The sequence below is a fragment of the Archocentrus centrarchus genome, chromosome 14 (genome assembly GCF_007364275.1).
Source record: "Archocentrus centrarchus isolate MPI-CPG fArcCen1 chromosome 14, fArcCen1, whole genome shotgun sequence".
In the NCBI taxonomy this organism is placed as follows: domain Eukaryota; kingdom Metazoa; phylum Chordata; class Actinopteri; order Cichliformes; family Cichlidae; genus Archocentrus; species Archocentrus centrarchus.
This window is the reverse complement of record NC_044359.1, coordinates 32,894,303-32,919,906: the sequence shown is the minus strand read 5'-3', so window position 1 is coordinate 32,919,906 and position 25,604 is coordinate 32,894,303. Positions and strand designations below refer to the sequence as shown.

Sequence of the window (25,604 nt, the reverse complement as noted above, 5' to 3'; positions counted from 1 at the left end):
TTTTTTTCTCCTTCAAGCTGCTGGAGAGGCAATGGTCTCCACTCATATAACCATAAACCATGACCACTTCTAGATGAGGGAGCGCTGTTAAAGTTCAGCCAGCTTTGGCATGACTCCATTTACTTGACACTGCAAAGGCCTGTGACGCATTTATGACCCCTTATTTAATTCTTAAAGAAAGAAAATCTTAGCGAAAAGCCTTCATAATGCCCCTAATGACAGGATCGTTATCTTATTTTGGAAATGTCTGACTTGAACCTTTCCAGATATACATTTATTTAGACAAAACTGGGACTAATTACATGATCAGGCTGCACTAAACAGAGGGTTTCCCCTGGGGGAAGCCCTGGTGCTTCTGTAAGTGCTGTTTACATTCTACCACATTTAAATATAGATGCAGAACAACAAACCTGTGTTTGTCAACAGATGCAAGCAATCCCTCCCTTATGTTTCAAGTTCCTAATTCCTGTACCAGGATTTCTCCTACTAACTATAAACTTACTCAGCAAATTTCTGTCTCCTTCCTGTGGTGTAAAAATGCATTGCAACCATTTTTATATTCAATATCCTCGAGCACTTCACCTCCACTCACAAGCACAAGACTGTCACTGACTTAATAAGAAGGTAATCAAAATATTAATTCAACTATTATATTGTCTGAGACCTACAGTGTGCACTGCAGGCTTTATGAGTTTCTATCAAGTCACAGAGCTTCCCTGATATTGGCTCTAAAATATAATCTTTCCTATGGCACCCTCTGCTGGGCAACAAATGGCCAAGACAAAGACGCAGAAGAGGAATAATAACAGGAAGTTGGATTAAACTAATTATGAGAGAAAAAAAAAAAAAGGCAAGCAAGATGAAGAGAAGATGCTACCCTATGAAATGATTCATTACATTTGATTGATGTCCAGCTCTGATAAAATGCAGATGGATGTGACACTGCTGCACAGCTTGAATCTTACCTGAGCAAAGAGAAAACGCTGTAGGAGTTCCTGACTGAACTCTGGTCGACCTGCAGCAAGCTGTTCTTCTTATGCTCCGACTGATCCTGAAACAGCCACATGTCAGAGTTTCAGTGCAGAAGCCAAATGATGACAAAATGATTCGAACTGGGTATTCCATTGTCATGAAGAAAAAAAAAAAAACTTTAGTTAACAGACAAAAGGCCTTACCTTCTGATCAAAGTCAGCTGCATAGTAGCCATCATTCAACCCAAATATGATCTCATTTGGATTTCTGGATCGAATCTACGGACAAAGCGGAGCAGAAAAGGCTGATTGTAGGGGGACAGAGAACAAAGGACAGCTGCATCTGGATGTGCACGAGACTGTGTGACTATCTGTTTACGAACTTCCAATGCTGTCTTGATATGAATGAATGGGAATAACATTGAGTTTATCACCACCATTTGAACCGTTTACTTTTTTCAGAAAGAGTTTTAAAGGGCAAAACACTTTATGCAAAGAGTCAAACAGACTTGCGAGATTTAGATTCTTAAACTAAATCATATTTTCAGCCCTCATGATACAGCAACTTCACATTACTACTGAATCAATGCAGCATGTGCTGTGTTACACTGATGAGCAGTGCTGCTACATAATTACTGGTTATTTTCCTGCCACTGACAAATACTTGACATGCAGGAAAATCAGGAAACGAGAATTACACTGAGACAATGAGAAAAAGAAATGCAAGTTTCTTTGATTACTGTCAAAATGTTGTAATGTACTAAGCATATGTTACACTGATGCAAGTTATTTACAGTAATGTAACAGAGTAATGTCTAGCATATCAGCTGGCTGCATTTTAGATGAGTTAACTCAGCAAGTGAAGTAACATTTGATGCACCGATGCAATGAGCTACAGTCACAATCATCATTTTACCTTGTAAGAAAGTCAAACGGTATTGTAGCAGAAAATGTGACTCCAGGCTACATCAGTAAAATAGTATCAACACCACAATTACTCCACATTATTGAAAGTACTTCACCGTTTGCATGCCTGCATTTCTAACCACCGTTTGTGTATTCTTAACAAGAGCTGCCACTATGATTCAGATTTAATGATGTACTGTACATAATGTTCCAATGTTCTCCATTTTCCTTCATGTGACAGAAATGCACTCTGTTATAGAGTGAGGATTGAGACTGCACAATTTTCATGTTGGTTTCATTAGAAATTAAAACTCAAGAGTAAATCCATAGCCAAATATTGAACTATTCAATGAACATTTGTTGAGTAGGTCAGTTTGATATTCACCTTTAAGAGGTCTTTTTTTTTTTTAAAGTATGCAAGTAAAAATCTACAGACAGACTGCTACTGCTTTACACCAAAGTACTGCTGGCACAGGAACAGCAACTTCTCTCTCGAGGCTTTAAAGACAGAACTGTGGACCACAGTATCTAAGCGATCAGTTTATACATGAAAACAGCTCAGATCACAGCACAGCTAATATCTTTAACTGATGTATGGTAATTGTGCCCTCAGTATAAAATCAGACACGAGCACATCAACCTTATCCCTGAGCTGACCAGGATGCGCTTCTGTTATTCCAAAGAAGTGGTATTCAGGACAGCCCTGCTCAAAGCTAATCATATGTTATGAAGTGAAGTAAACCGCATGGACAGAACTGAAAAATATGCAACTCACGCTCTTGAAGGGATTTAACTACGCATTCAATTATGAAACACTAAACATTTAATCCAGGTGTTAGATTAGACAGAACACGTTCCTTGTAGACTGTACAGATAAAAACTATTATTAGGTTTTTGCAATAACAATTCACTTTATCAAAAGCCGCACAAAAATCCTCAAGGCAACATTATATAATACACCAAATAAAAAGAATGCTCTGATCAGTGTGTTTGCTGACCTGCTGCCCCGTGTATCTGAGGCCATCCAAATTAACCTTCCATTCAATGAGGAGCTGGTACTGTTCCTTCTGTCCTCCCCAGATTCTCACCACAAAACAAGACACTGAGGTGTCCAGAAGGTCTGGGAGCATGCCAAAGTCCAGGCTACGCCACGTTGGGTTCTAACACACACACACACACACACACACACACACACACACACACACACACACACACACACACACACACACACACACACACACACACACACACACACACACCATGAGGAATAGCAGTCACATGATAAATGTAGCAAAGGTACAGTATTTCAATAACTGACATAAGAGCTGATAAGCATAAAAACGCTTGGTAATCAAGCATTCATAACACTTCAATGACTTGATTCTCTTCCAATTTATGTCCAAAAAAAAAAAAAAAAAAAAAAAAATGGAATATAGACTAAAGTTTTTAAATAAAAAGCTGAGAGCAAAGAATTTATGTTACCTCTGTTAAATTCATAAAGTGATCCTTATCCACTGCAAAGTAAGTGAATCATCCTGTTCTGCATTAACCTTAAAGTCTGATCCTGTTTGTAGTCTGTCCCTGAACGCTCAGAATGACAGCATGACTGCTGATTCAACAACATGGGACTGGAGTCATTTATATTATTTAATTATGTACCATTTCCCTTCATCAGAAAGAAAAATCTCTTGCTCCCTGGGTCACTTTCAAGGACAGGCAGGAGAGGAATGTCAAAAGCAGAAGTACAATCCACAGGTGTGGGGATGTGGGGATGTGGGAAGGGGGATGCAAGACAAAAAAAACTAGTGAGAGTAAGTACTGGAAACAGAGGGGTACAGCAGCTAGAATAAAAACAGGAAGAGCAACAGGAAACAGGTTCCTTACATGAGCGATGATGGGAAGGAGACAGAATAGCACAGAGTGAATTGTCAGCACAAGATGTTAAATAAAACAGGAGGAAGTTGTGCAGGGAGACGACAGGAGTCATGACTCCTGAAATGCATTACGCTGTCTGCCTGCTGAAGGTACTGACGAGTATGCCAGAAACCAGCTTAGGTCAGCCCGTGACTCGGCAGCAAGCCAAACAGTAATTGCTTACTATCCCTCGGCTTCTTCTACAGTTTTGTGCAGAACTGCGTCTGCATCACAAATAAAAGTGAAAATTAAAATAAAGTGGTAATACTACACAGCACGGTCACTTACACAACCTAATGATGCATACAGGCCAAAAGAGAAAGCCGTTTGTGAGAAACGCCTATCATATTATATTCATGCTGACATTTCATTCAACCAAACATGTTTTACAGCACATCCCATCGCTTTAATAAGGTTCAAGTTAAACAAGAGCTTGTTACATGTGTGACTGGCAAGAAGGCAACAGATAAATGCCCAGCTTAGTGTTAATAAAATACAACACTGCTTCACTGCTTTGCAGCTCGTAATGAGTGCATTCTCCAACAGCAGGCTACAGGAAATGACAACACACTGGACCAATACCAGGAAGCGGAGAGGAAGAGCTGGAGAATTAGTATACTCACCAGTGAGTCTCGTATGACTTCACTCTTGTAAAAATCTAAAGGAAAAAACATGGAAGACACAAATTATACCCTGAAAACACCTTTGCTTGAGATGCTAAACCACTAATTCCTGCAATTACAAAAATCTGCACAGTAAAAGTTACTCACGTTAAACTTTATTTAAAATCTTCTTCATGAAAATTGTACAAAATACACATTAGCACGAGTGTCTCAGGCACGTGTGAGAGGAGTGTTAGTTAACACCAACCTCTAGAAATGCGATCTCCTATACAAAGGTGGAGGGTGAAGTACGTGTCCAGCAGTGGAGAACCATTCTTGTTGACAATGTTTCTGGCCGCAATGCTCCGAAGATGACGCAATCGTCTCTGTTTGCCAGGGGAAAACAGAGAGAGATGGGGAAATAGGGAGGATTATTGACAAGGTAGTTTGTAGCTTAATTTGGCTCATGTGATTGGTCGAGTCTATCCCATACATAAAACAGCTTAAATTAGCAGTTGTTTCTCATGCACACAGGGAACACAAGTAATGGAGGCATTACTCATCTTCATGATAGAATTATGAGGCCAGTTGACTAGTGGGACATGGTCAGTCATAATGGTCACATGATAGAATCTACAAATTGTAGAGCAAACTAGAGAAAGACAACTGCAAGCATGTGACTTTTTTTTAAACACAATAAAAAATGAATATGTCATTTATCATTAACTCTCTAAACCAATCCAGCAACACTTAACATCTTGATTGTTTGAGAAAGAGGTTGAGGACCTGGCTCGTGTACAGGTCACGTGTCTTGTCAATCTACTAAAAATCTCATATCTTGATCTAAGAGATTCCTGAAAAGACGGAGCCATTTTGCAGCTTTCAGCTTTGGCTAACACGTTCCACAGTCTAACTTTTCCCTTGAGCAGCCGGCCTGCCTCCTTCCTGCAGCCATAGAGAGGATAAATCTAAGTCATGGGATTTCCTATAAGATTAAGGACCTCAGACACAAAAAAAAATTATTCTTCCACAGTGGTCTTTTAAACCCCCCCCATAAAGTGCACATTTCTCGGCGGGAAATATAGACTGCATGCAAAACAAAAAATGAAGTAATTAATGAAACAGCACAAACAGTGTTGATTACAGACTTTAAGCTCAGACTACAGACTCAAACTTGAGGTCACTGCAAAGTTGACCATAAGTTATAAAAGGACCTGAAGTCTGATGGTGGTATGCGTCTTGTAATTAGGTGGCTGAGTGATTAGGCGGTCACAAGCCTTTGGGAATTCATGAGCATGTCGACATTTCTTCAGAAAGTGGAGTGACCAAACTAAAGCAGATAAAACAGCTGCATTTGACAGGTGGCTCACAAATATCTGTGGACCTGATATTAAAATACACAGTGAAGTAACATTAATGTGAACTTGAATGCCAGTTTATTAGGTATACACAGTTAAACCTAATGCAGACTTTATGCAAGAGATCTCCACTAAAGCTTTCCTCCCATGCTGTCATAAATAAATGTAAGGTGTTTTCATTCACGCACTGCAGCCATAAAATTTACACAACATTATGACACTACTCAAAGATGTGCAGGTGAGAAAGCAAATGTCTATGTGGGATAGGACATTAAACAGGCTTCAACCTTCCAATGTGATGTCAGATTGTTCCTCACATAAACCAAACTCAGTATTTCATCTGAAGTGGATTATCTCCTGTTGTTTGCTACATTTAAGGATCTTTTTGACCACACTTAACGTCTAAAAAAGTGTGACCAAAAAGTTCCTAGAATCTACCCTTATAAATCTAAAACCACTTAATTTCAATTTGGCTCTCTAGAGTTCCTATTATGCCCATGTCTACTAGGTGAACTGCAATTTTGCCACGGATCTCAGGTCAATATGGTGATAAGAGCTGACTCTCTGGCTCTGACTATGACCCCGAGACGACGCAGCAGTTTTCAATCAGTCCACAGAGTCCACAGTTGTCAACCCCAAAAACAGTGCACAGGTCAAAAGGCTGAACGTGAACATGCTTGATGTTTTCTTCCACAATTACGAGACTGTGTACAGTGAAACTCACCCTGGGAGCTTTATTAGAACACCCTGAAGTGTCTGAGAACCTTTAGAGAAGCTGAACTGTGGAGTGGCACAGCATGCAATAATTTGTACAAACACAGCATATTAAAAGCACAGGACTTTTGTTCCCTGCGGATTCGCCCTCATCCCCAAAATTAAATTACTGTTGAAGGGTCACATTTTTTGACACACTGGAGGGCATCCAGGGCATGTTATAGAAGCACAGGCACAAGGGGATAAGGCAGGAAGTGTAGTGTTAAAAGATGACTAAATGTTAAGAGCCCAACCTAATTTAGATGAGGTATGAATTTTGATTTTTATCAATAATACCAATACCTTTTTGATCCCCACACTATTAAATTTGGCACACATAATCTCAGGGTATCTTTTTATACTCCAGGATCCAAGCGTATTTTAAATGGTATCTGAAACAAAAATATCCATTATAAATTGTTGTAACAATACAACTGCAAGCCTATTTTCGGCTGCCTTAGAAATACATGATTCATTCATTACGAATTATTCATTAAATATAGTCTTTTGGATTATGCATTTAACTACTACTGAACTGTGTTACATCCTAGCTTGACAAATCTGCTCTATGTCCTGAGCCACTGCTGCATTTATAAAAGGTACAGATCGTAATATTTGCTTCATGAACTATTCAAAAGTGCTTAGTTAAAACCTTCCACATGTATTACATTAGCACTGATTCTATCTTGTAAAGGGAGCCAGTAGAAAAATGCTGCCAAGTCAATGTTCACTCAGCTACTAGGTAAGGGCTGATACAGAGTATCAAACACTTTAATCTGGAAAGATAGTGCATACTTAAGGATTTAAATGATGTTCCATTACAACTTCCCATTAGTGTACCCATAAAGTAAGCTTCTGCATACATGCCATCAATATGATGACTGCTCCACCAGGAAAAACTGTCAAAGATGTTTACACTGTATCCCTGCTCCCCCTACTAGGGGCGTCTGATCGCAGTGTGGTTTATCCATGCCCTGTCTACAAGAGGGTATTGAATAGGGAGAACCCCCTGCAAAGATCAGACAATGCGTGGACCCCTGCAGGGCTATAATAATATTATAGCCCTGCCAGGGTGCTTTGACTGCACTATATGGGAGGTCTTTGAAAGTGCTGACATTAATGATCGCACAACACTGCTTATATTGTGTGTAGACTCTGCGGTCTCAACCAAAAGGATTAAAGTTTAAGTGAATGACAAACCTTGGGCGTAAAAGAAGTAGAAAGACCTCATAAGACAACAAAGAAACACTTTCAGAGACCACAATGATACAGCCAAAAGGAACCTTTAGGGACAAATTAAAGGACAGATAATGGTGTACAAATACAGTCAAAAACAGAGGGCACTTTGTTACCCAGTAAGCCCAGAGATGCATGACAAATGTGCCACATAAGGGCAGGGGATAGGCTTTACTTGACATCCGTGGTAGTGTGGGTCTGGAGATGGCAACAACTTTTTCTGTCACTTTGACAGTGGCAGCAGTTTTGACTCGCCAGTAGTGATGCCCATCTCTTCTAAGATTCCCCTGAATTTTATTAAAGAATTAGAAGTCTTGCACCTTTCTAGAGACTGTAATCCCCAGAAAAGTTCTGGTCCAGACAATTCCTTTGAGAGTGTACTGAAGGACTGTGCTGAACAGCTCACACCAGTTTTTAACTGAATTTTTAGATCATCTTTATACAGTCACATGATACCAAATATTTGGAACGCATCTATAATTCTTCCTGTTCCCAAGTCCCCTAGACCTTCTGGCCCCAAAGACTTGAGACCAGCTGCAACTGCAGCACTGGTCGTGAAATATTTCAAAAACCTGGTGAAGGGGTACATGGTATGATAAACACAGCATCTTATAGACTCCCTGCAATTTGCCTACCAACCCTCTAGGAGGGTGGACGATGCTGTGCTGAGTTTATTGTATCTGCTACACACAAACTAAATTTTATTTGCAGGCTTTTCATCTGCTTTTAACACAGTTTTACTGAGTATTTTTAGCAGATAAAAAAGAAACTGGATTTTCACTTCTGTCTGGTTTGGTTTTATGGATTCATGATTTTCTTAGTAGTAGAAAACAGCAGGTCAGAGTATGAACTTTACTTTCAAACAAACAGGCCACATCCACAGGCTCCCCTCAGGGTTGTGTTTTATCTCTGTTGTTTGTACTGTACACCAACTCCTGTACAAGCACTATTCCCAAAAGACATTTCATTAAGCATGCGGATGATACTGCTTTAGTGAACCTCCTTCATGATGAGAGGAAGAGCACAGGACAGCTCTTGAACATTTCATTAAATGGAGTGAGAGAGCAAACCTTATCTTCAACACTGCAAAGCTTAAGGAAACGTCTATTGCTTTTAGGAGGCAACAATCATCCCGGCCTTCTTTCATCAATAGAGCCGGTCCAGTCTGTGACTGAATCTAAGTACCTTGGAGTTGTTCTTGACCACAGACTTTAATGGGACTCCTGGACAGACTGCCTGGACAGTGAGGCACAACAAAGAATGTACTTTTTAAGAAAACTTTGATCCTTTAACATGGACTCCAAAGTGCTCCACATGTTCTATTGTGCTTTTATTATAAGTGTTCCGATATTGTAGCTTTTGTTGGTTTGGAAATGCCTCAGAGGTACATAAAAAGTCTGTAAGAAAGACACTAACACCAACCAGTAAACCGCATTACCACATCAGGAGTATATTTATAGGAACGGTGTTAGGAGCAAGGCAAATACTACTGTGAGTATGAGATGCCTTCTTTTTTAAAATGTTGCCATCTGCATGGCGAAAGATTAGATTATAGTATTGTAAATAGTATTGAACTGAACTATGGACACACTTTGAAACAACATCAACCCAAATCATATTATCAATATGTCCATCTAAGCCAATCAAGTGCTTATCTGAGGGGAAAACAGTTACATTTGGTCATACAAAACAGGACAGATCATTGAGAAAAGAAAATGTAATGATGCGTCAGTGACACCCACATTATGAATCCCAATGGTATGCAGGACTTTGCAAATCATTTCAATACACACACGGGGGATTTCAATACCATGAATTTAAGATTGTAGTTTCTCTTTATGCTGTAGGACCTGCATATTTTGCTTCCTAATGTGAACTGAAGTTACAGAATAACAGTTGAAACGAGCCCAAGAGGTTGCTGCAGACATTTGACTCACTGAAGTGAAGGAAATGTCATATCTAACAAATATTCAATAACGGCATGCATTCTACTCCAAATAATGCTCAACCACTACACACCACCAGGGACTGTGATTCGTCGGTGGGAGACTTAGTTCCGGTGTTGTGCCAAAAAGTGATCGTCTGCCAAAAAGTGATTGCCAGAAAATGATTGCCCATATTTAAACTGTTGTAAATGACCTATAATCTGTGAAAAATATGTCAAACATATCTCTTGTGAATTATATCAATTCATTTTGAGTAACAAACAACATTTCTGTCACAAGGTAGAAGCTGCAATCAGTTTTTGGCAGCGACTTTTATATATTCTTTATTTATCAGGGTAAAAACTGCGATTGGCCAGATTTTTAAAGAGATATCTGGCCAAGAGGGAAGCAGAAATCAGAACAAATATGACATTACACTCTATAAAGATATTTTAAGTGACCAAAGAGGACTGCATTTATTATAATGTACGTGCAATAAAGCAGAGTCATAAACATATTTTAATAACAGGTCGTTTCTTCATTTTATATCTAAGCCCTTCATAAATCCTATTGACTACACTCTATTCACCAATATGAGCAAATACATTACACATAAAAGCACATTGAAACATCAAAAATCACTTTCTGGCAGACGATCACTTTTTGGCACAACACCAGTCTAAGGTAGGAAACCATAAGGAGAAGCCTACCTGTCAAATGAATGAAAGCATGCATTTTAGACTCTTCCACCAAATTCCCCCGGCTGACCTTACTATTAACGGAATCAGGCTTGACACGCTTCAAATCACAATAAAACAGCCATACAAGACAGTGAGGTGTCAAAATAATGACATACTGTGTGCTGATTTTATTTAGCTGTCACTGCGTGCTCACATAACGCCAAGTTACCATTAGCAGGAACATTACAAGCTTTGGACACAAACATGTAGAATGATAAAGCATATGTTCAAAATACGACAGTACGTTGAAAAGGCTGGACAAAAACACAAACAAATATCAACCTGACTGGTTTTAGTGTGTCTGGAGACTCAGTCCACTTCCATTTATTTCGAGCAGGATAGCTTGCTGCTAGCTAGCAGCTGCTAGCTAGCTAGCCTGGCAGGCCTAGCGTGGACCTCCATGGCAGCAGTTGTAAACTAGTAACACAACACAATACGAGGGCCCGGTCCAAGTTTTTACTAGTTCACTTAAAATGCATTTGATGACAACGAAAGCTCACAGAATTTGCATTTACCTGCTGGGACGTGAGCTCCACATGTAAGGCTCGAGAGGCTGAAGCTCCAGAGTTGGTGACAGAGGCGGCGGGGATAGCAAGCACCCGACCGGTGATGGAGTTCATCCTCCTGTCGGCATCTAGCGGCTATCCCTCATTCAACAAAACATCCCATCTTAGACATTCACGACACTTGGCTAAAAGTTGACGAAGTTCCGGACAACTAAGAGAAACATGCAGACATGAGCGTTTGCGTGAGGAAAGCGCTACAACAGCTGTCAGCTAACCAGCGAGACATAAACAAAGTACAGGCTATTTTGCTACGCTCGGAAATCCGTCTGCGGACAGGAGGCGCCGACACTTCAGTTGTTGATTGGCCCAAACTTACGTCCGTCACGTAAAGGCGGGGCCTGCTTCCAGAAATTCGCGTTTTTATTGGTGTTATTGCCCGTCTGTCTCCCTGAAAGAGGCGAGTGTCCGTTGAATTCTGTCAAAGCTGCAAAATATGAGGAAGTTGTGTAGTACAGCGTGACCTGCAGGTGACAGTTTAGACGCTAGTACCGACGTCGTTTTCACTTCTAATCTCTACTGGTGCAAAGAGAGGCAGTGACAAAAGCAATTTATGTTTATATGCAAGTGGTTATTAACTTTTTTCACTGCTCCACAAATCTAGCACACAATAATACGCTCAAAATACTCAAATTGTGAGACAGGACCCAGCCGCAGATAACGGAGGTGTCCTCTGTGACAGTGGTAATGCGTAAAACTTTTTTCTTTAACGTGATTGATATATTATCAAGGAAGTCGATTTTATATTTGTTAGAGCACTCTTTAAGTTGTATGCTGATCTTATGTTTTGCATGTAACTCAGTGCATTACTCAGTAATGTATCGTAGAAATTCTTATGTAAATACGACTTGTAGACCCACCTCTACCGTCTACATCTGAGCAGCAGTTTGGTTTTAGCTGCATGCACACTGACTGCAGAACATTAAGCATCCACTAGGGGCCTGCATCAGCCACATAAAAGAGCTGCGCTTCTGCAGGGCCAAAAGACTAAAGGCTGTGGGTGAATATTGCCCCAAATCACCTCCTACCTCCTTTTCCTAATCTCATTTCCTTTACCTCCATAGAAAACCTTATAAGGTCAAGAGAAAGCTGTGAAAGAGAATTTATAATGACTTAGGGAAAAAAAGAAATGTCTCAGAGAATTTGACTGCACTTAAACTAGGCTCTTTAATATTGTGAAGCTGGACGTTGTTGATCATATTAGATACTTAACTCATTGTGTTCTTGTGTTGTTTTATGCAGGTCATATAAAAGACAACCAGCAGTGAAAAATATAACTTAATTACCAAGGTTGTAATTCAGATAAATAGCAATGCACAGCAAATAATGCAGTCAGTGATTGGAGAAGAAATGCTCAGAAATATTGTGTAGCTATGAATTATGGAACAAAATTATTTAATAAATGAACACCATGTTTTCACCTTTTTAGTCTGCTGAGTCTGGTGCTGTCCAGGTCAGGGTTTCGAATCCCTTTCAGGGCATACGCCCAGTAAGGGTCCTCTGGCTAGACCAAATGCTACCCCAAGCCTATCTCAACTAAAAATGTTTTAAATATTAATGAATCAGTAATGTAGCACTGAAAGCACCCATTCTGCATAAAGAAGACTCCCTGCCTGCCGTCCAGCCAGCCAAATATTTTTGGAATATATTTGGTGGGTATGTCCATGAGACAGCACATATATCAGAATGAGTTTTGGTAAAAATTGATGTGAGAAAGATTTCAATCACACAACACATATTTTCTGAAAACATACAAAAGTTTAATTTAAATATCAGCAGACAGGTTATGCTATTCATCATACAGACAAGTCTGTTTATTGCTTGCAAATTCATTGCACAGGGATTACACTGCTCTTCAGAAGTAGTCACAGTGAAACCAGAGAAAATTGCACATGCAAATTCCAGTCTTATTATAGCTCTTTATTCCCATCCACATGTCACAGGCTTACTTATTTTGATGATTCCTAGGATAGAATTTTATAAAACACTTCTTTTAAAAAAAAAAAAAAAAAAGATACACTAAACTGGAATCAGACATCAGCATTTTCACCCACAAAACCATTTTGTCCTTTTCAGCTGCAGCTCAAAAGGCCTACAAGAAGCTACAAGAAATCATGCAGTTTACACTCCATAGATTAAATGCATCCACCCAGATAGAGACCCTATCACCAGGAGAAAAGAAAGAAATATAAGCCAAGCAGCAAGGTGACTGTCTTGGGGGGGGGGGGGGGGTCTCCTAGCAAAGACATCTTTGAGACTAAAATTTCAGATGGTAATCTGAACTATCAAGAGTGCACCAGAAATATTTGTTGAGACAAAAGTGCTAAAATACGCATCTCCTTGCTGTAGAATTAATAATACTTTAAGGCTTTTGTACAGTCACGTGTATTGTGCATTCACCATATAAATCCAACTTGTAGAATTCCTTCACTTTGAGCTGTTGCACAGCAGGAATCATTGCATGTGTGGGGACAGCTCACGTCTTTGGCTCAATTAATCTTTGGGCACTACCCAGTAATAAAGCGGTACCTTCCATTTGCATTGTTTGTGCATTCAGCATGTAATAGAATTGTAAAGAGCCTAGGAAGAAGTCCTGCCTGTTACTTTCCAGCTCCATCTAGTGGAGCTTTGCAACCTCTGCCATGAAGACACAGTTAAAATGTGACACAGCTTTGAAGTTTGAAAACAAAAACAAAAACAAAAAAACAAAAAAAGGAGCATACTTTCTGATGTGGCACTGGGGGTAAACAGACAAGAGCAGCAGGGAAAGGCCACTAGTCTTTAAGCCTGCCGTTTCCTGAGAAAGCACTACATTGGCGTGTGAGACAACACAGTGAGCGAAGGTTTCTTTAGTAAACATGCAAATGTGTAGAGTTCACAGCCCAGAGATGAACTAGGCACCCAGGGTTGATGAGGAAGCGGCTGAAACAAAGACAAGGTCAAGGGTCTGAAGATGCCACAGTTCAGAGCATTAGCAATGACACCTCCTCCTCTTACTGGATGTGAAGGATGTCACTCTCTTTCAGCCCAAAGCGGGTCTTGTACTTGTCAAAAAGGCACTGGAGGGACTTGATGTACATTGCATGGTAGACATTCACCGTTTCCTCAGATGGATCCTCAATTTTTGGCACTGTGATTGGCTCCCCAACTACAGAAAAAGAACACAGAAGAAATTTAAAATAAAAAAAAAAAATTTTTAAAAAAGGAGTTGTGCAAATATTGACTGTTCTATGAACTGTTTGTTGGTCAGTGTCCTAGCAAAACTTTACTAAAACAGCAGCGCTCAGGTCAGTGATAACTAAGCAAACATGACAAACTTGCCTATAGTAGTGATGGGGTTGCAAAAAGGCACAATGCCCCAGGAGCTTCCAAAGAAAAGGCACGGGGCAAAGCCCAAGAGCTTCTGTAACTTCTTTTGCAGAGACCTCCATAAAGTGCCCTCGTCGAAGATCACCTGCTTGTAGGCATCGTTCTCTCCAAAGGAGTAGACCGGAACCAGGTCCGCCCTGAGGGAGCACAGAGAAAACAAGTCAACAGATCAGTCCAGCAACGTGAAAGAGCAACAGTGGAAATACATGTGTGCAAAACTTTTAAAATATACGAGTGGTGTCTAGGAATTGAGACTTCCATCCATTTTCATCCGTTTATCAGGGGCTGGGTCGAAGGGGCAGCAGCCTAAGCAGAGAAACCCAGACTTCCCTCTCCCCAGCCGCCACCTCCAGCTTATCTGGGGGGAACACCAAGGTGTTCCCAGACTAGCTGAGATATAATCTCTCCAGCATGTGCTTGTCTGCCCCGGGTCCTCCTCCCAGTAGGACATACCCAGAACACCTCAAGCAGGAAGCATCCTAGTCAGATGCCCAAACCACTTTGACTGGCTCCTTTTGATGTGTAGGAGCAGCAGCTCTGCTCTGAGTCTCTCTCAAATGACTGCATTCGTCACCCTAAGAAAGAGGCCAGCCACCCTTCGGAGGCTTCACTGAGACTTATTTTAGAAAAACACCTGTTAATAAAAATGTTTTTTTACACTTTTCCCCTTGCTTATATTGCTCACTTATATCACCTAAATTATGGGCCTTTATATCTTTATAGCTATATTACACTCCTATCTGGTTTAAAGAGCAGTTATCACAATAGAAGGTGCAGTTTAAAGTGTGGCATACTTGTGATAAACATCACGCAGAACTAATTAATCTATATTACATGTCTCTACTGACAGGCCAGCTTTAGTTTACAATGCAAAATATCAAAGAGGAACTCTGTTTGCAGTTATGGGTGCAACATGCAGATTATTATTAATCAGCACGACTAACACATTCAGATGGTTTCTGAAACGCAGACATTTTTATGCAAGTCTAGATTTAATGTTGCTGTGGAGGAACAGCAAAGTTTTTTGTAGACCAATTGTGGAAGGCATTATGTAATCAGGAAATATCAGGGATTGACATTTCTTAAATCCACCTTGATCTGTACCCAGGCTGAATATTTGCAGGCGTTATTATTGGGCCACAGAATAATTTATTTTTAATAGTGATATGTTTTCAAACTGTTCAAAGTTTAAATATGGTTTTCCATCCATTATTTTACAAGAAATAATCAAAAGTTCTCTGACACTAATATATACCATCTTATTTATAACTTGTTATTCAACTGCCTGCAAGAGCCTCTATTTCATAAGCACTGAAATGAAGCCTTAAAAGTTCCAGAAAGTGAACCCTAAGCGACCCGAATTCACACTCGAGGCTTGCATCGGCTGGTATGGTAACCTAATTGTAATGAATAAAGGGCTGCATAACTGCATTGCCTTTTCCAGCAAGTTCTAAGCTTCTTTGGTTAGGGTGCGCCCAGTGATATGATAATCCTCAGCTCCATTTGAGAAGGAATCAGGCTTGTTTGGGCTGGTGAGACAAACTGAGGGCCCTTCGCCATGCAGTCTGTTTCATTAATGCATCGCCAAGGGGAGCTCAAAATGCCTGACCCTCTGAAAGGGCACTATATGCCACAAGGAGCTGAGTGGGGACAACACGGCACATTCATAAAATGATTTGGTAGTGCTCTGTGTGACGCATGTGACCTTTCTAGGTATAATAAGCTAGGATTTCTTCATTCCAGTGAATCACCGCAGCTGAGGGAATGACATTTTCACGCTCAACAACAGATTTGCTCCGTGTTGTGTTAAGTCAGTGAAAACTGCACGTGCCCTTCTGTCTGAACGCCGTGCAGCCAACTCACCCTTTCCGCAGTGCTAGCCTAATGAATCCTTTGCGATTCTTCAGGGTGACAGAATTCATGCCAGGTGTGCAGTGCAGAGACTCAGCCGCTCCTCCAACAACGATGACCACAGCATTTCCTGTCCCATTCTGTGACAACAGGTAATCAATGGAGTTCCTGTTCACAGGACAGATACCTGTGGGGGGGGGGGGGGGGGGGGGGGGGGGATAGGCCAGTTTAGATTTGTATACTGTGCAAGTCACACCAGCCTTTTGTATGCTTTCTGTACTATATTATGCATTGTTTAACATGGCCAGGTGGACTTTGCCATACAAAGTACACCTATACAGTATCTAAAGGGCAAAGATGAAGCCAAAGACCCTCAGAACAGCTGAAGCATGAAATCAGTGAAATCAGCAGATCGATGTAATCAGAAGCTATCTCAGCTTTGCAGCAGGACAAAGGTTAGCTCTCCCAGTGCTAGTTATTAGTTATTTGATACTTTAAGAACCAATACAGGAGTCCCTGGATATTTCAATCACCTCACCTCCAGACATCAGATAGTCTCGCAGGATGGGGAGACGAAAGTTTCCCGCTAGTGTTGCAAGGGAAGGCTTGATGCCGGGGAATTTCTTGGAGAAGCCCGTGGCCTCCGTTCCAAAGTTGCAGAAACCACCAAAACAAAAGATGCCGTGGGGGTGGTAGCCAAATATGTAGTTTCGGCTGGGCAGCAGGTCGTGGGTTTTAATTAGCTGCAGGACAAAAGCACAAAGAAATGGTGAGAGACTGATTTCCACATGAGGAAGTCAGATTGGTGAGAAATGTGACATCAAGCTGATAAAGTGCACAATCAGAACACAGATTTGAGAGCTAAGCTAAAACCACTGCACTCTTTAGTGTAAGTGCAAGAAATTTATGATTAAAAATTGAACCCAAAATATTTCCTCACTGATGAGCTCAATCTTATTTCAGCATTGGCTCTGCCCATAACTAACTTTAAGCTATTATTTTTAATCATCATCATCCACTGTAAACACACATAGGAATTGTTGTGATGTGTGTATTTTGGATGCTACCTGTGTTTTAGTAAAACTAGGACATTCTTATCAGCTCAAACCAGACAGCACAGGCATAAACTAATGACCCAGTGTGCACCTGTTCAGGCTGGCAACAGTGAACCTGTAAGTGTGAGCATTATATCAAACCTTCCGTTGTATGTTCAAGCTGCAATCCCGTAACAAACTGTGCTCTGCTCTGCCATGTAGACTTGGATCCATCACAGTGTGTAAACAAAGCCCATTAGTAGCTAGTCAAATGTAACAGTTGCATAATCACATTAGCACAGGAGAGCCCATTCAAACTTCCCATAGCAGTGTAGGAGTCCACCTGGCTGCTGTGGCAAATTTAAAGGATTACATTGAAACCAGCACAGGTGAACGCAGCACTTAACCCTTGTACAGTTAGAGAAAAGGGGGGAAGGGGCAAAGAGGTGGAGGCTTAAAGAGATTCACTTGTTACTACAAGGAGCAGCAATATTATAAAAGTCTTTGATTCTAGAATTGAAGCAGACTGGCACATTCATCTATGCAACACATTTCATAACAAGTCTCGCTTCAGACTTCCTCCAATCCTCACTCCGACTTCAGCGTTGGCTCGGACTTTGACCCGTTGGCTCCAACTCATAAATAAAAGTGAGCGCTCGCCCTTTGACTAACTGATGCTCCTGTAGATAATTTCAGGATATTCTGAACTACAAAAACAAAGCAAGGAAAAGCCTCACTTGAAGTGGCTTTAAATGTAACAACCTAAGATGAGCTAATAACTAAAACAGTAATTTCATCTCTGTCAAACCGCCTTATGTTTAACATCAGTGAGAAACAGATATCTGCCACCAAGCATTTAGATAACAAAAGAACAGCTGCTGATCATATTGATCTGTTCATACGGTGAAGAAAAGTTCATCACATTAGATTTAGGACTCTTTGTTCTCAATGTCCGATCTGACCAACTTCATCCAGCACACATGAGTAACAAAGCTCTTCATACTGAGTTAGCCCCCTTTGACAGAGTGAGGAGAAAAATCAATGTTTGTATGGTGGCTTCCTGTTTGTCATTGAATTAACTTTAGAATTTGACCTTTTGTGTTGTTTCCATCTCTTAGGTGGTCTGCTTACTGCCCAGAATCACTTATCTGGGTCAGATTCTCAGAATGCACAAGATCTGCACCACCTTTCAATTCTCAAGGCTTTTCTTAATGATGCACTCTGTTTAATCTCTCTCGGCCACTTTTATTTTGCCATTATTAAAACCTGTTTATATTGCTTTGCATGTGTATTATCTAAAGCTTTTGCTTTTCAAAAGGTGCAATTCTTAAGTGAATATCTAGGTTAAACATGCTTTAACCTTGACCTCTGACCTCTTCAGTGGCAGTGTAGTTAGAACAGCTACTGTACTGTACCATCCAACACATCGCCCTTTAGCCTGACCAAAGATTTTATTGTCACCTACACTGGGGAGTACCTGATGAGAGGAAAAACTTGGCGCTGCTCCTTGGACCTTTAATGGGGGCAAAGTCTGAAACTCCAAGCCAACATCATACCCTCATCTTAATCAACACAGGACAAGTAACAGCACGGAGCAGAAGGCTGATATTCAATCCACCCCGATAAGCCTATCTGACCCGTCAAACATGCACAACTGGGCACATTTCACACAGGAGCAGTAAGAACTTCATCTGACAAGGGGCAGATGTTTCAGACTCGGTTCCTACGATCCTGACACCACCATTGCTCTGTACAGCTCCCAGCTTCCCTACATTACAGATGAGTGCATCAGTAATGGAGCACCAAAATGGTGACACGTTTACCTACCCTGATTGGAAAGTAGTCTCGGAAATATGTCCACACTGCCCAGCTCCTCACCCAAGAGGACCTCCTGCCACCTGAGGAGAAAGTTACACAATAGTAATGACACAGAATCAGAACTAAAGATTGCAACTAATAGTAACTTTCCATAACAATTCATCCTTAGTCTTTGACCATACAATTAATTAATCTGTTATTTAGTTAACAAGTTGTCGCAGGAGTGCAATGTGACTTTTTTAAAAGTTGTGCCCAGTCAAAATAATCAGAACCACTCAAGGCCAAATTATCCAATGGGCATTCTGGGCAATTGCCCAGGGGCCCAAGGATCCCTGATATTTAAAGGGCACACCAAGCATTTAATGATCCAGGCATGGAACTACTGTCCTGTAAGTTTCTGCACTACTCAAAACCCCATTTAGCTCTACATTTACATAATTAAGGACCAATAGATGGACGATTCTCTGTGTAGGAACTATGAATGCTTTGACCAAATTGTTTTAATCTGTGGAGCTGTGGACCTTAATTGTTTGCATCAAGACTAGATTAACAATGGCCAGAGTGGGCAGCTGCCTAGGACTCAAAGTGGTCCCAAAAGCTTCAGGTTTACTCTATTAAGGCATTTCTGTTTATAACTACCGCTCGATCAGGCACAAATTCATTTTATAGTTTATAAGGATTCCATTTGCTGGGATTAAAAAAATAAATAAATCAATCAATGCATAAAATCTCAAAGGTACAGAATCAGCCCAGCGTTGTTTCATTAATCCCATTTTTAAAACCTGAATGCATCCTGGTTGCTTAAAAATAAATAAATAAATATTCAATCATTTTTTTAAGCTGTTGCTCAAACTGCTGTTAAAGTACTCCAGTTTGAGCAACAGCTAAAATCTGTATCTATTTAAAAATTATCAATTATTTTTAAAGCCTCCAAATTTCACCAGGCCAGTAGGCTTTCATCACATGTGGGCATTTTCACTTGACATCTTTAATAGCTTGCCTTGTTTTGGGGTGTTCCAGTCAAATATAAGCCAGGCTACATAAATGGCAGAAATCAGCCAGCAGTCAGTGCAGAAGATGTAGATCAGTAATGCAGTGCAGACAGCACCTGGAGGGAGAGAGGGAAGACAGGGCAGTAGTATCTAAAGTTATCCCTGAATTCAACCTAACTGGTTAAAGCAGTTTGTCTGCAGGCTGTAATCAGAGGTAAGAAGGCTCACAAGCCATAAACAAGTGTGTGTGCAGTCTAAGGATCAATTTAACCTCCTTACTTGTGACACTAATAGGACAACTATCTCACTCACCCAAGGTTAAGAAGGAGAGGACCCACTGCATCACAGAGATGACCTGCAGATGCTTCTCCATCTTGGATGTGCAAGGCCATAATGCTGAGGGCAGGTCCTGCAGGGCGGAGAGGATGCTGGAGCCAGTGCCTTGAGACAAAAACAGATCCACGGATCAAGTAAACCAGCAGGAAAAGTTAAAGAACACTGAAAAGATGTAGTCACTTCCCAACAGAGATTCTTCCCTAGTTATTTGAATTAAACAAAGCCAAAGGTGGACATCAAACAAAATGAGGAGTTAATGATTTCCTACAAAACTGTGTCAGAGGATTGCACCAGCCTGTCCTACATCAACATACAGTACATTTGCAGCCGCTCCACAACTACACAGCCTCAGCCACTCACCAGCCTGTAAGAGTGAACCCATGCAGCTACACTTCAGAAAGGAGCATAAAGAAACATTAAGAACAACTAAAGTGAGTCAAGCCCATAAGAAGCTCTCTCTCTCTCCAGGAAAACGTTGTCATCTAATCCCATCTGTGCTCACCGAAAATAACCTGCCTGCCACCGGGACCGGGCTGGTAATGCCTGTGATGCTATGACCCCTTAAGACTACCACTGTTTAGATGTGTGGCAGAGACAGAAAGTTGGCTCGAATTGAGCAATGGTGGTCAAATGTGTCCACTGTGAGCTAGGTCAAACTGGTCAGTAAAAGCAGAGAGGTACACAAACAGCAGCGTGCCCTACAGATAGAGCAAACAGGGACCATGTGCTTGGCTTTCAAGACTCATACATGTCCTGTAGCTATAAGAGATATTGTAGTAACCTCCAGATGCAGAAGCCACTTAATGATGAGCACAACTTTTTATAATTAAAACAATTAAAGGTCTGCATGTACACATCTGAGGAGTTTCTCGTAGTTTCTGGCATCCATTTGAGCCATGAAGCACATTTAATGTGCAGAAACCAAAGGTATGCAGAGGTGCAGTGAAGGGACAGTGACACAAAGAGGGAACTTCACACTCTTATGTGTTTTGGGACAACCTATTGTGCTTAAACCCTCCCCCCCAACAGCCCCATCAGTTACAATCAAGATGCATTCAGAAAGCATGTCTTTGTGAGCGGTCAAGGCTGCTGAACAAACTACAGCAAAACAGCTTACATACTGGAAGTATTCCATCAGGTCAAAAAAAGTGACCCTCTCCTTTAAACAATCATCGGGTTTTTAAAATTACAGCCTGGATTTCTGACCCACTCATTTAATCTCTCTCAGCTGAAGACAAGTACAATAGTTCAAATGCACTTTGTACCATTTTGAATGTGTTGTCAGCAGTGCATGACACAAATCAAACCCAGTGATTAGTGAAATACAGTTCACTGATCACATGTACAGCTCTGCCCCGCTAAATCTGTAACTACCCCTGCTTCTTGGGCCCTTCACATTGATTATCCTACTAAATTAATTTATCACAATCATTATTATACCCACACGTTTTCCTTTGCATATATTAAAACACAGCAAACAATAAATCTCAAACGTGTTTCTTTGTTCCCTCTCCTGGCTCGTCTGATCACCTATTTGTTTGCCTCCTTTACGCCCCTGGCACATTTTTCAAGACCCCCCCTCAAAACCAACTTACCTTTGAGGACTCCCGAGTATGCAGCCAGTATGGTTTTCATAGCTGAATCTTCCTGTATGCCCGAAAGACTAAAACAAAATTAAAAATAAGATAAATTAAAGAGTCAGGAGGTCCGACTTCACTGCTCCTCTGTCATGACTGCGTTCAACAGCAGCTGACTGAGGAGCCCAGCGGGCATTTAATCAGCGCGGGGAGGAGCGAGGAAGAAGGACGCGTTTGGAGGAGTCTGCGGGCGTGGGGGCGGATGTTCCACGGTGCTCCGGGTGCGATCAACCGCAGGACTGCAGGTGAGGACCAAGGAGCAGCAGTGCCGCCGCCGCGCCGCTCGCTCTATTTTTGTGGGTCCGGTCACGTGGGTCAGCCGCCAGTTAAAAAAACATGTATTGATCATTCCTGCCTCATCTGTGCAGCATGCCTGACGGAACAAACGTGTCCACCTGGATTATGGCCGAAAGCCAAGTAATGAACGGTCGCTTTCTCCTGCTTTTGTTTGTTTTTGTGAAAGGAAGTCTGTTTTTTAATCGAATTACACAACTTTTTTTTTTTTTTTAGGGCTTACATTTACTTTGTCAGTGGTGTGCCCGTAAATGATTAGGCCATACCTACATATCCTTGGAGATTTTATTTAATATCATGCTTTATGTTAGTTTCACAACGTTTTAACAGCTTTTTGTGACACTTTTTATGATAGAATAGTGATAGAAATTTTATTTTATTTTTCCTAATCCAATTACTAGTATCCTGCATTGGTGACATCAAATAATAAAACCAAAGTACTCTCTCTCCTTGTCCTGAGCTGCCTACTGTATATCAGGGCTGCAGTTATTGACTGATGCCCGAAGCCTCTCTTGCAAAATAAGTTGCGCTGGCCTTACATCACTGAAGAGATGTTGCACTCTCCACATGCAGAGTTGAGTGTCCTGTGTGCAAACTGCCAAAGCTTAGGAGCAAGCCTAACACTTACTCATGTGTTCAAATGCAGTCAGGAAGTATTTACAGCTGCTCTCAGGTAAATCCTGCCTTTGGTTCTGTGCTCTGTCAGAATAGTCCCACACTTATTCAGTAATGTTGAGGTCCAAGCCAATCCATGACTGATAGTGTTCCATTCTGATTTTCAGTCCACTTCTTGACATTTTTGCAAAAAAATAATTTAAAAAATATTTGTTTGGAAATGTTCAGGTACAAGGACCAGACTGAAAATGAGAGGAAAAGCAGCCAATGACCAAAGAAAAACTTGGAGAGACTTTCAGAAAGCTGGAGAACTGTTGCTCAAGACCACTTTAAACATTACAGCAAAGTCTGACTCCTTGGAAGAAAAATATAAAGACATGAGGGTGGCTCATGACTTTTGCACAGTACCTCAGTGCCAGGAAATGATGCTCTAAAGCCTGGTGTTCATTTTATCTACGTCATGTACATTAATGCCCCTGAGTAACATCACAGATGCTGGCTTTTTGGCATGGTCCTACTGAAGTCATGATTTTTAATATTTACTCTTTGGCTTTACCTCTTTTGACTTCAGCAAATTAAACTTTTGCACTTTGAATCTAATACACTTCATCCAAATACTGATATGGCATATCTAGTGGGACCCAGCCAAGAATATAACAGCTTTTGGATGAATCAGTCATACAGTCCTTGACAAGAGGTCACAGTTGAGAAATAATTTTGGGCAGCAGAGATATAGCAGTCCACTTTTAAAGTATAATCTGTAATATTGGGTATTATTTCTCGGCTATTTCAGTGCTGCCTCTGTCTGAGCTTTAGTTGTGATGTGAGGAGTTAAAGTGTTCAGCTCCGATTTCTCCTGTCAGTTAATTCTCAGATTATGAACCACCTGCATTAATCCAGCCTGTTTACACCGGCTGTTGGAGAATTTCTTCTTATATAATTCATGTTGTGTATGCTGTATCTGTAGAACAGATATCCAATTATCTACAGATATGACTGTGTCGTGCAAGCTTCCTTCCCTAATGTAATAAGGCCCCATTTAGTAAACGTACACATTGCTTTATAACAAGTTTTAATTTATTAAACCTCTGCAGTTAATTTGGGATGATAGAGCCATTGTTATTGTATATTTTCAATGACCTGTGAGACCAGAATGTTTAAAAAGCATAAGATAAGATATGCCTATAGGATTCTGTAAACATTGTGCCTTTATGCTTTTGTACTTTGACCGCTGTCTTCAAAAATAAGTCAATAATATTGTTATCCTGACCTCACTCACACCCACCCAACAGCAGCCTGAGACCAAACAAACATGCAAAGCGTCGTCTTCATCACTCTAACAATACACTTAGGCAAAACCCGCAACATTGATTTTTCATCAGTTTACACCGATAAGACTGACGATAAGTAAATCTGCTCATGTTTTGTTTATTTCACATGAGTAAGGAATGGTCGCTCTGCGTCCCTACCCTCACCTATGGTCACAAGCTTTGAGTAGTGACTGAAAGAATAAGATCGTGAATACAAGCAGCAGAAATGAGCTTCCCCCAAAGGGTGGCTGGCCTCTCCCTTAGAGATAGGGTGAGGAGTGCTGGCCTGGGAATGCCTTGGGGTCCCTCCGGACGAGCTGGTGGAGGTGGCTGGGGAGAGGGAAGCCTGGGCTTCTCTGCTTAGGCTGCTGCCCCCGTGACCAGGCCCCGGATAAGCGGAAGAAAATGGATGGATGGAGTAAACAACAAGTGGAGACCCTTTACGAGCCACAGTGAGCAGAAGATGGATCAGCTGCATCGCTCAGGTCTCGTGTCAGGTCTTTTTTTTTCTCTTTCTTAAGGACATGACTTTCAGATACTGTTCATCAGCTGTAGGAAGGTTTTTTGGCCTGCTCCTTTTTCTTTTGTCCTCCATTTGTCCAGTTTAATGAAATTCTTTTACAGACACACTGCACACCATGCTGAGATATGGGAATCACTTTTTTTGGTATAGTAATACTCTCAGACTGCAACATCCATGGCAGTTTTGTAGATTCAAGTGAAAAATGGGAATAAACGATATGTTTTTGTGGCAGGCTGCTAGTAATAAAGTGCCTAAAGATAAGTTTAAAACTGAGTTCTTTGCTAAGTTTCTTTTCTATGCTTGAATGATTCATGGGTCAATGTTAAGTGGCTTAACAACAACAAGAACAAAGAGACATCCCAGTATACTTCAAACTCAGCCACACTCTGAGGCAAAAACTTAGAGAGGGGTCTGTGCTCATGATTTTCAACAAGAAATCTAAACTCTGATTCATAATGGATTTTATAGAGCTGGGCCCAAGCATTGTATTATGTGCAGACTATTCTATCCTTTTTATTTATAGATTATATCTCTCTTTTTATCTGTCAGCATCTGCCAATCCTAATGTAAATTTTTCCTTTAGTCAGCATTTTTTGTTAGCTGGGTGTTGAAAGGAGCAGGGCACTGTCCAGTCTGTCAGTTATTTCATTTTGAAATATCACAGTTGTGCCATATAAAACTTGTCTGCCAAAGTTTGCAGACGCTCTTATCATTTGGGACTCAGATTAACAAACGGACACTGACCCTTTAACCTGTGATTGAGATCTAATGATACAGTAAATCACACAGACTCCTATTTATTGTCACATGTCTCAGTAATAAAAATATATTTAAATGATCAGTGAGAAGTGTTCTTT

The 25,604-nt window shown here is 40.8% G+C and overlaps 2 protein-coding genes across 2 annotated transcripts in view; both read right to left on the bottom strand.

Moving 5' to 3' along the window:
- The window catches only part of uvrag (UV radiation resistance associated gene), a 101,291-nt gene extending 89,878 nt beyond the window's left edge, over positions 1-11,413 (bottom strand). Inside the window, exons 1-7 of the mRNA XM_030746425.1 lie at positions 11,288-11,413; positions 10,921-11,122; positions 4,662-4,779; positions 4,415-4,449; positions 2,876-3,037; positions 1,176-1,250; positions 966-1,051 (exon numbers count right to left, since the gene is read on the bottom strand). Coding sequence (XP_030602285.1) covers positions 966-1,051; positions 1,176-1,250; positions 2,876-3,037; positions 4,415-4,449; positions 4,662-4,779; positions 10,921-11,025 — 581 coding nt within the window. The 5' untranslated portion in view covers positions 11,026-11,122; positions 11,288-11,413. The remainder of the gene's footprint in view (positions 1-965; positions 1,052-1,175; positions 1,251-2,875; positions 3,038-4,414; positions 4,450-4,661; positions 4,780-10,920; positions 11,123-11,287) is intronic.
- Positions 11,414-13,176: 1,763 nt separating this feature from the next.
- dgat2 (diacylglycerol O-acyltransferase 2) lies at positions 13,177-22,284 on the bottom strand. The gene is made up of 8 exons (XM_030747172.1): positions 21,964-22,284; positions 20,345-20,473; positions 20,041-20,148; positions 19,050-19,120; positions 16,727-16,931; positions 16,201-16,375; positions 14,290-14,474; positions 13,177-14,116 (listed from the first exon to the last, which is right to left on the bottom strand). Exons 1-8 carry the CDS (start codon positions 22,001-22,003, stop codon positions 13,962-13,964), a joined length of 1,068 nt encoding a protein of 355 aa, XP_030603032.1. The 5' UTR covers positions 22,004-22,284; the 3' UTR covers positions 13,177-13,961.
- Positions 22,285-25,604: the final 3,320 nt, after the last annotated feature.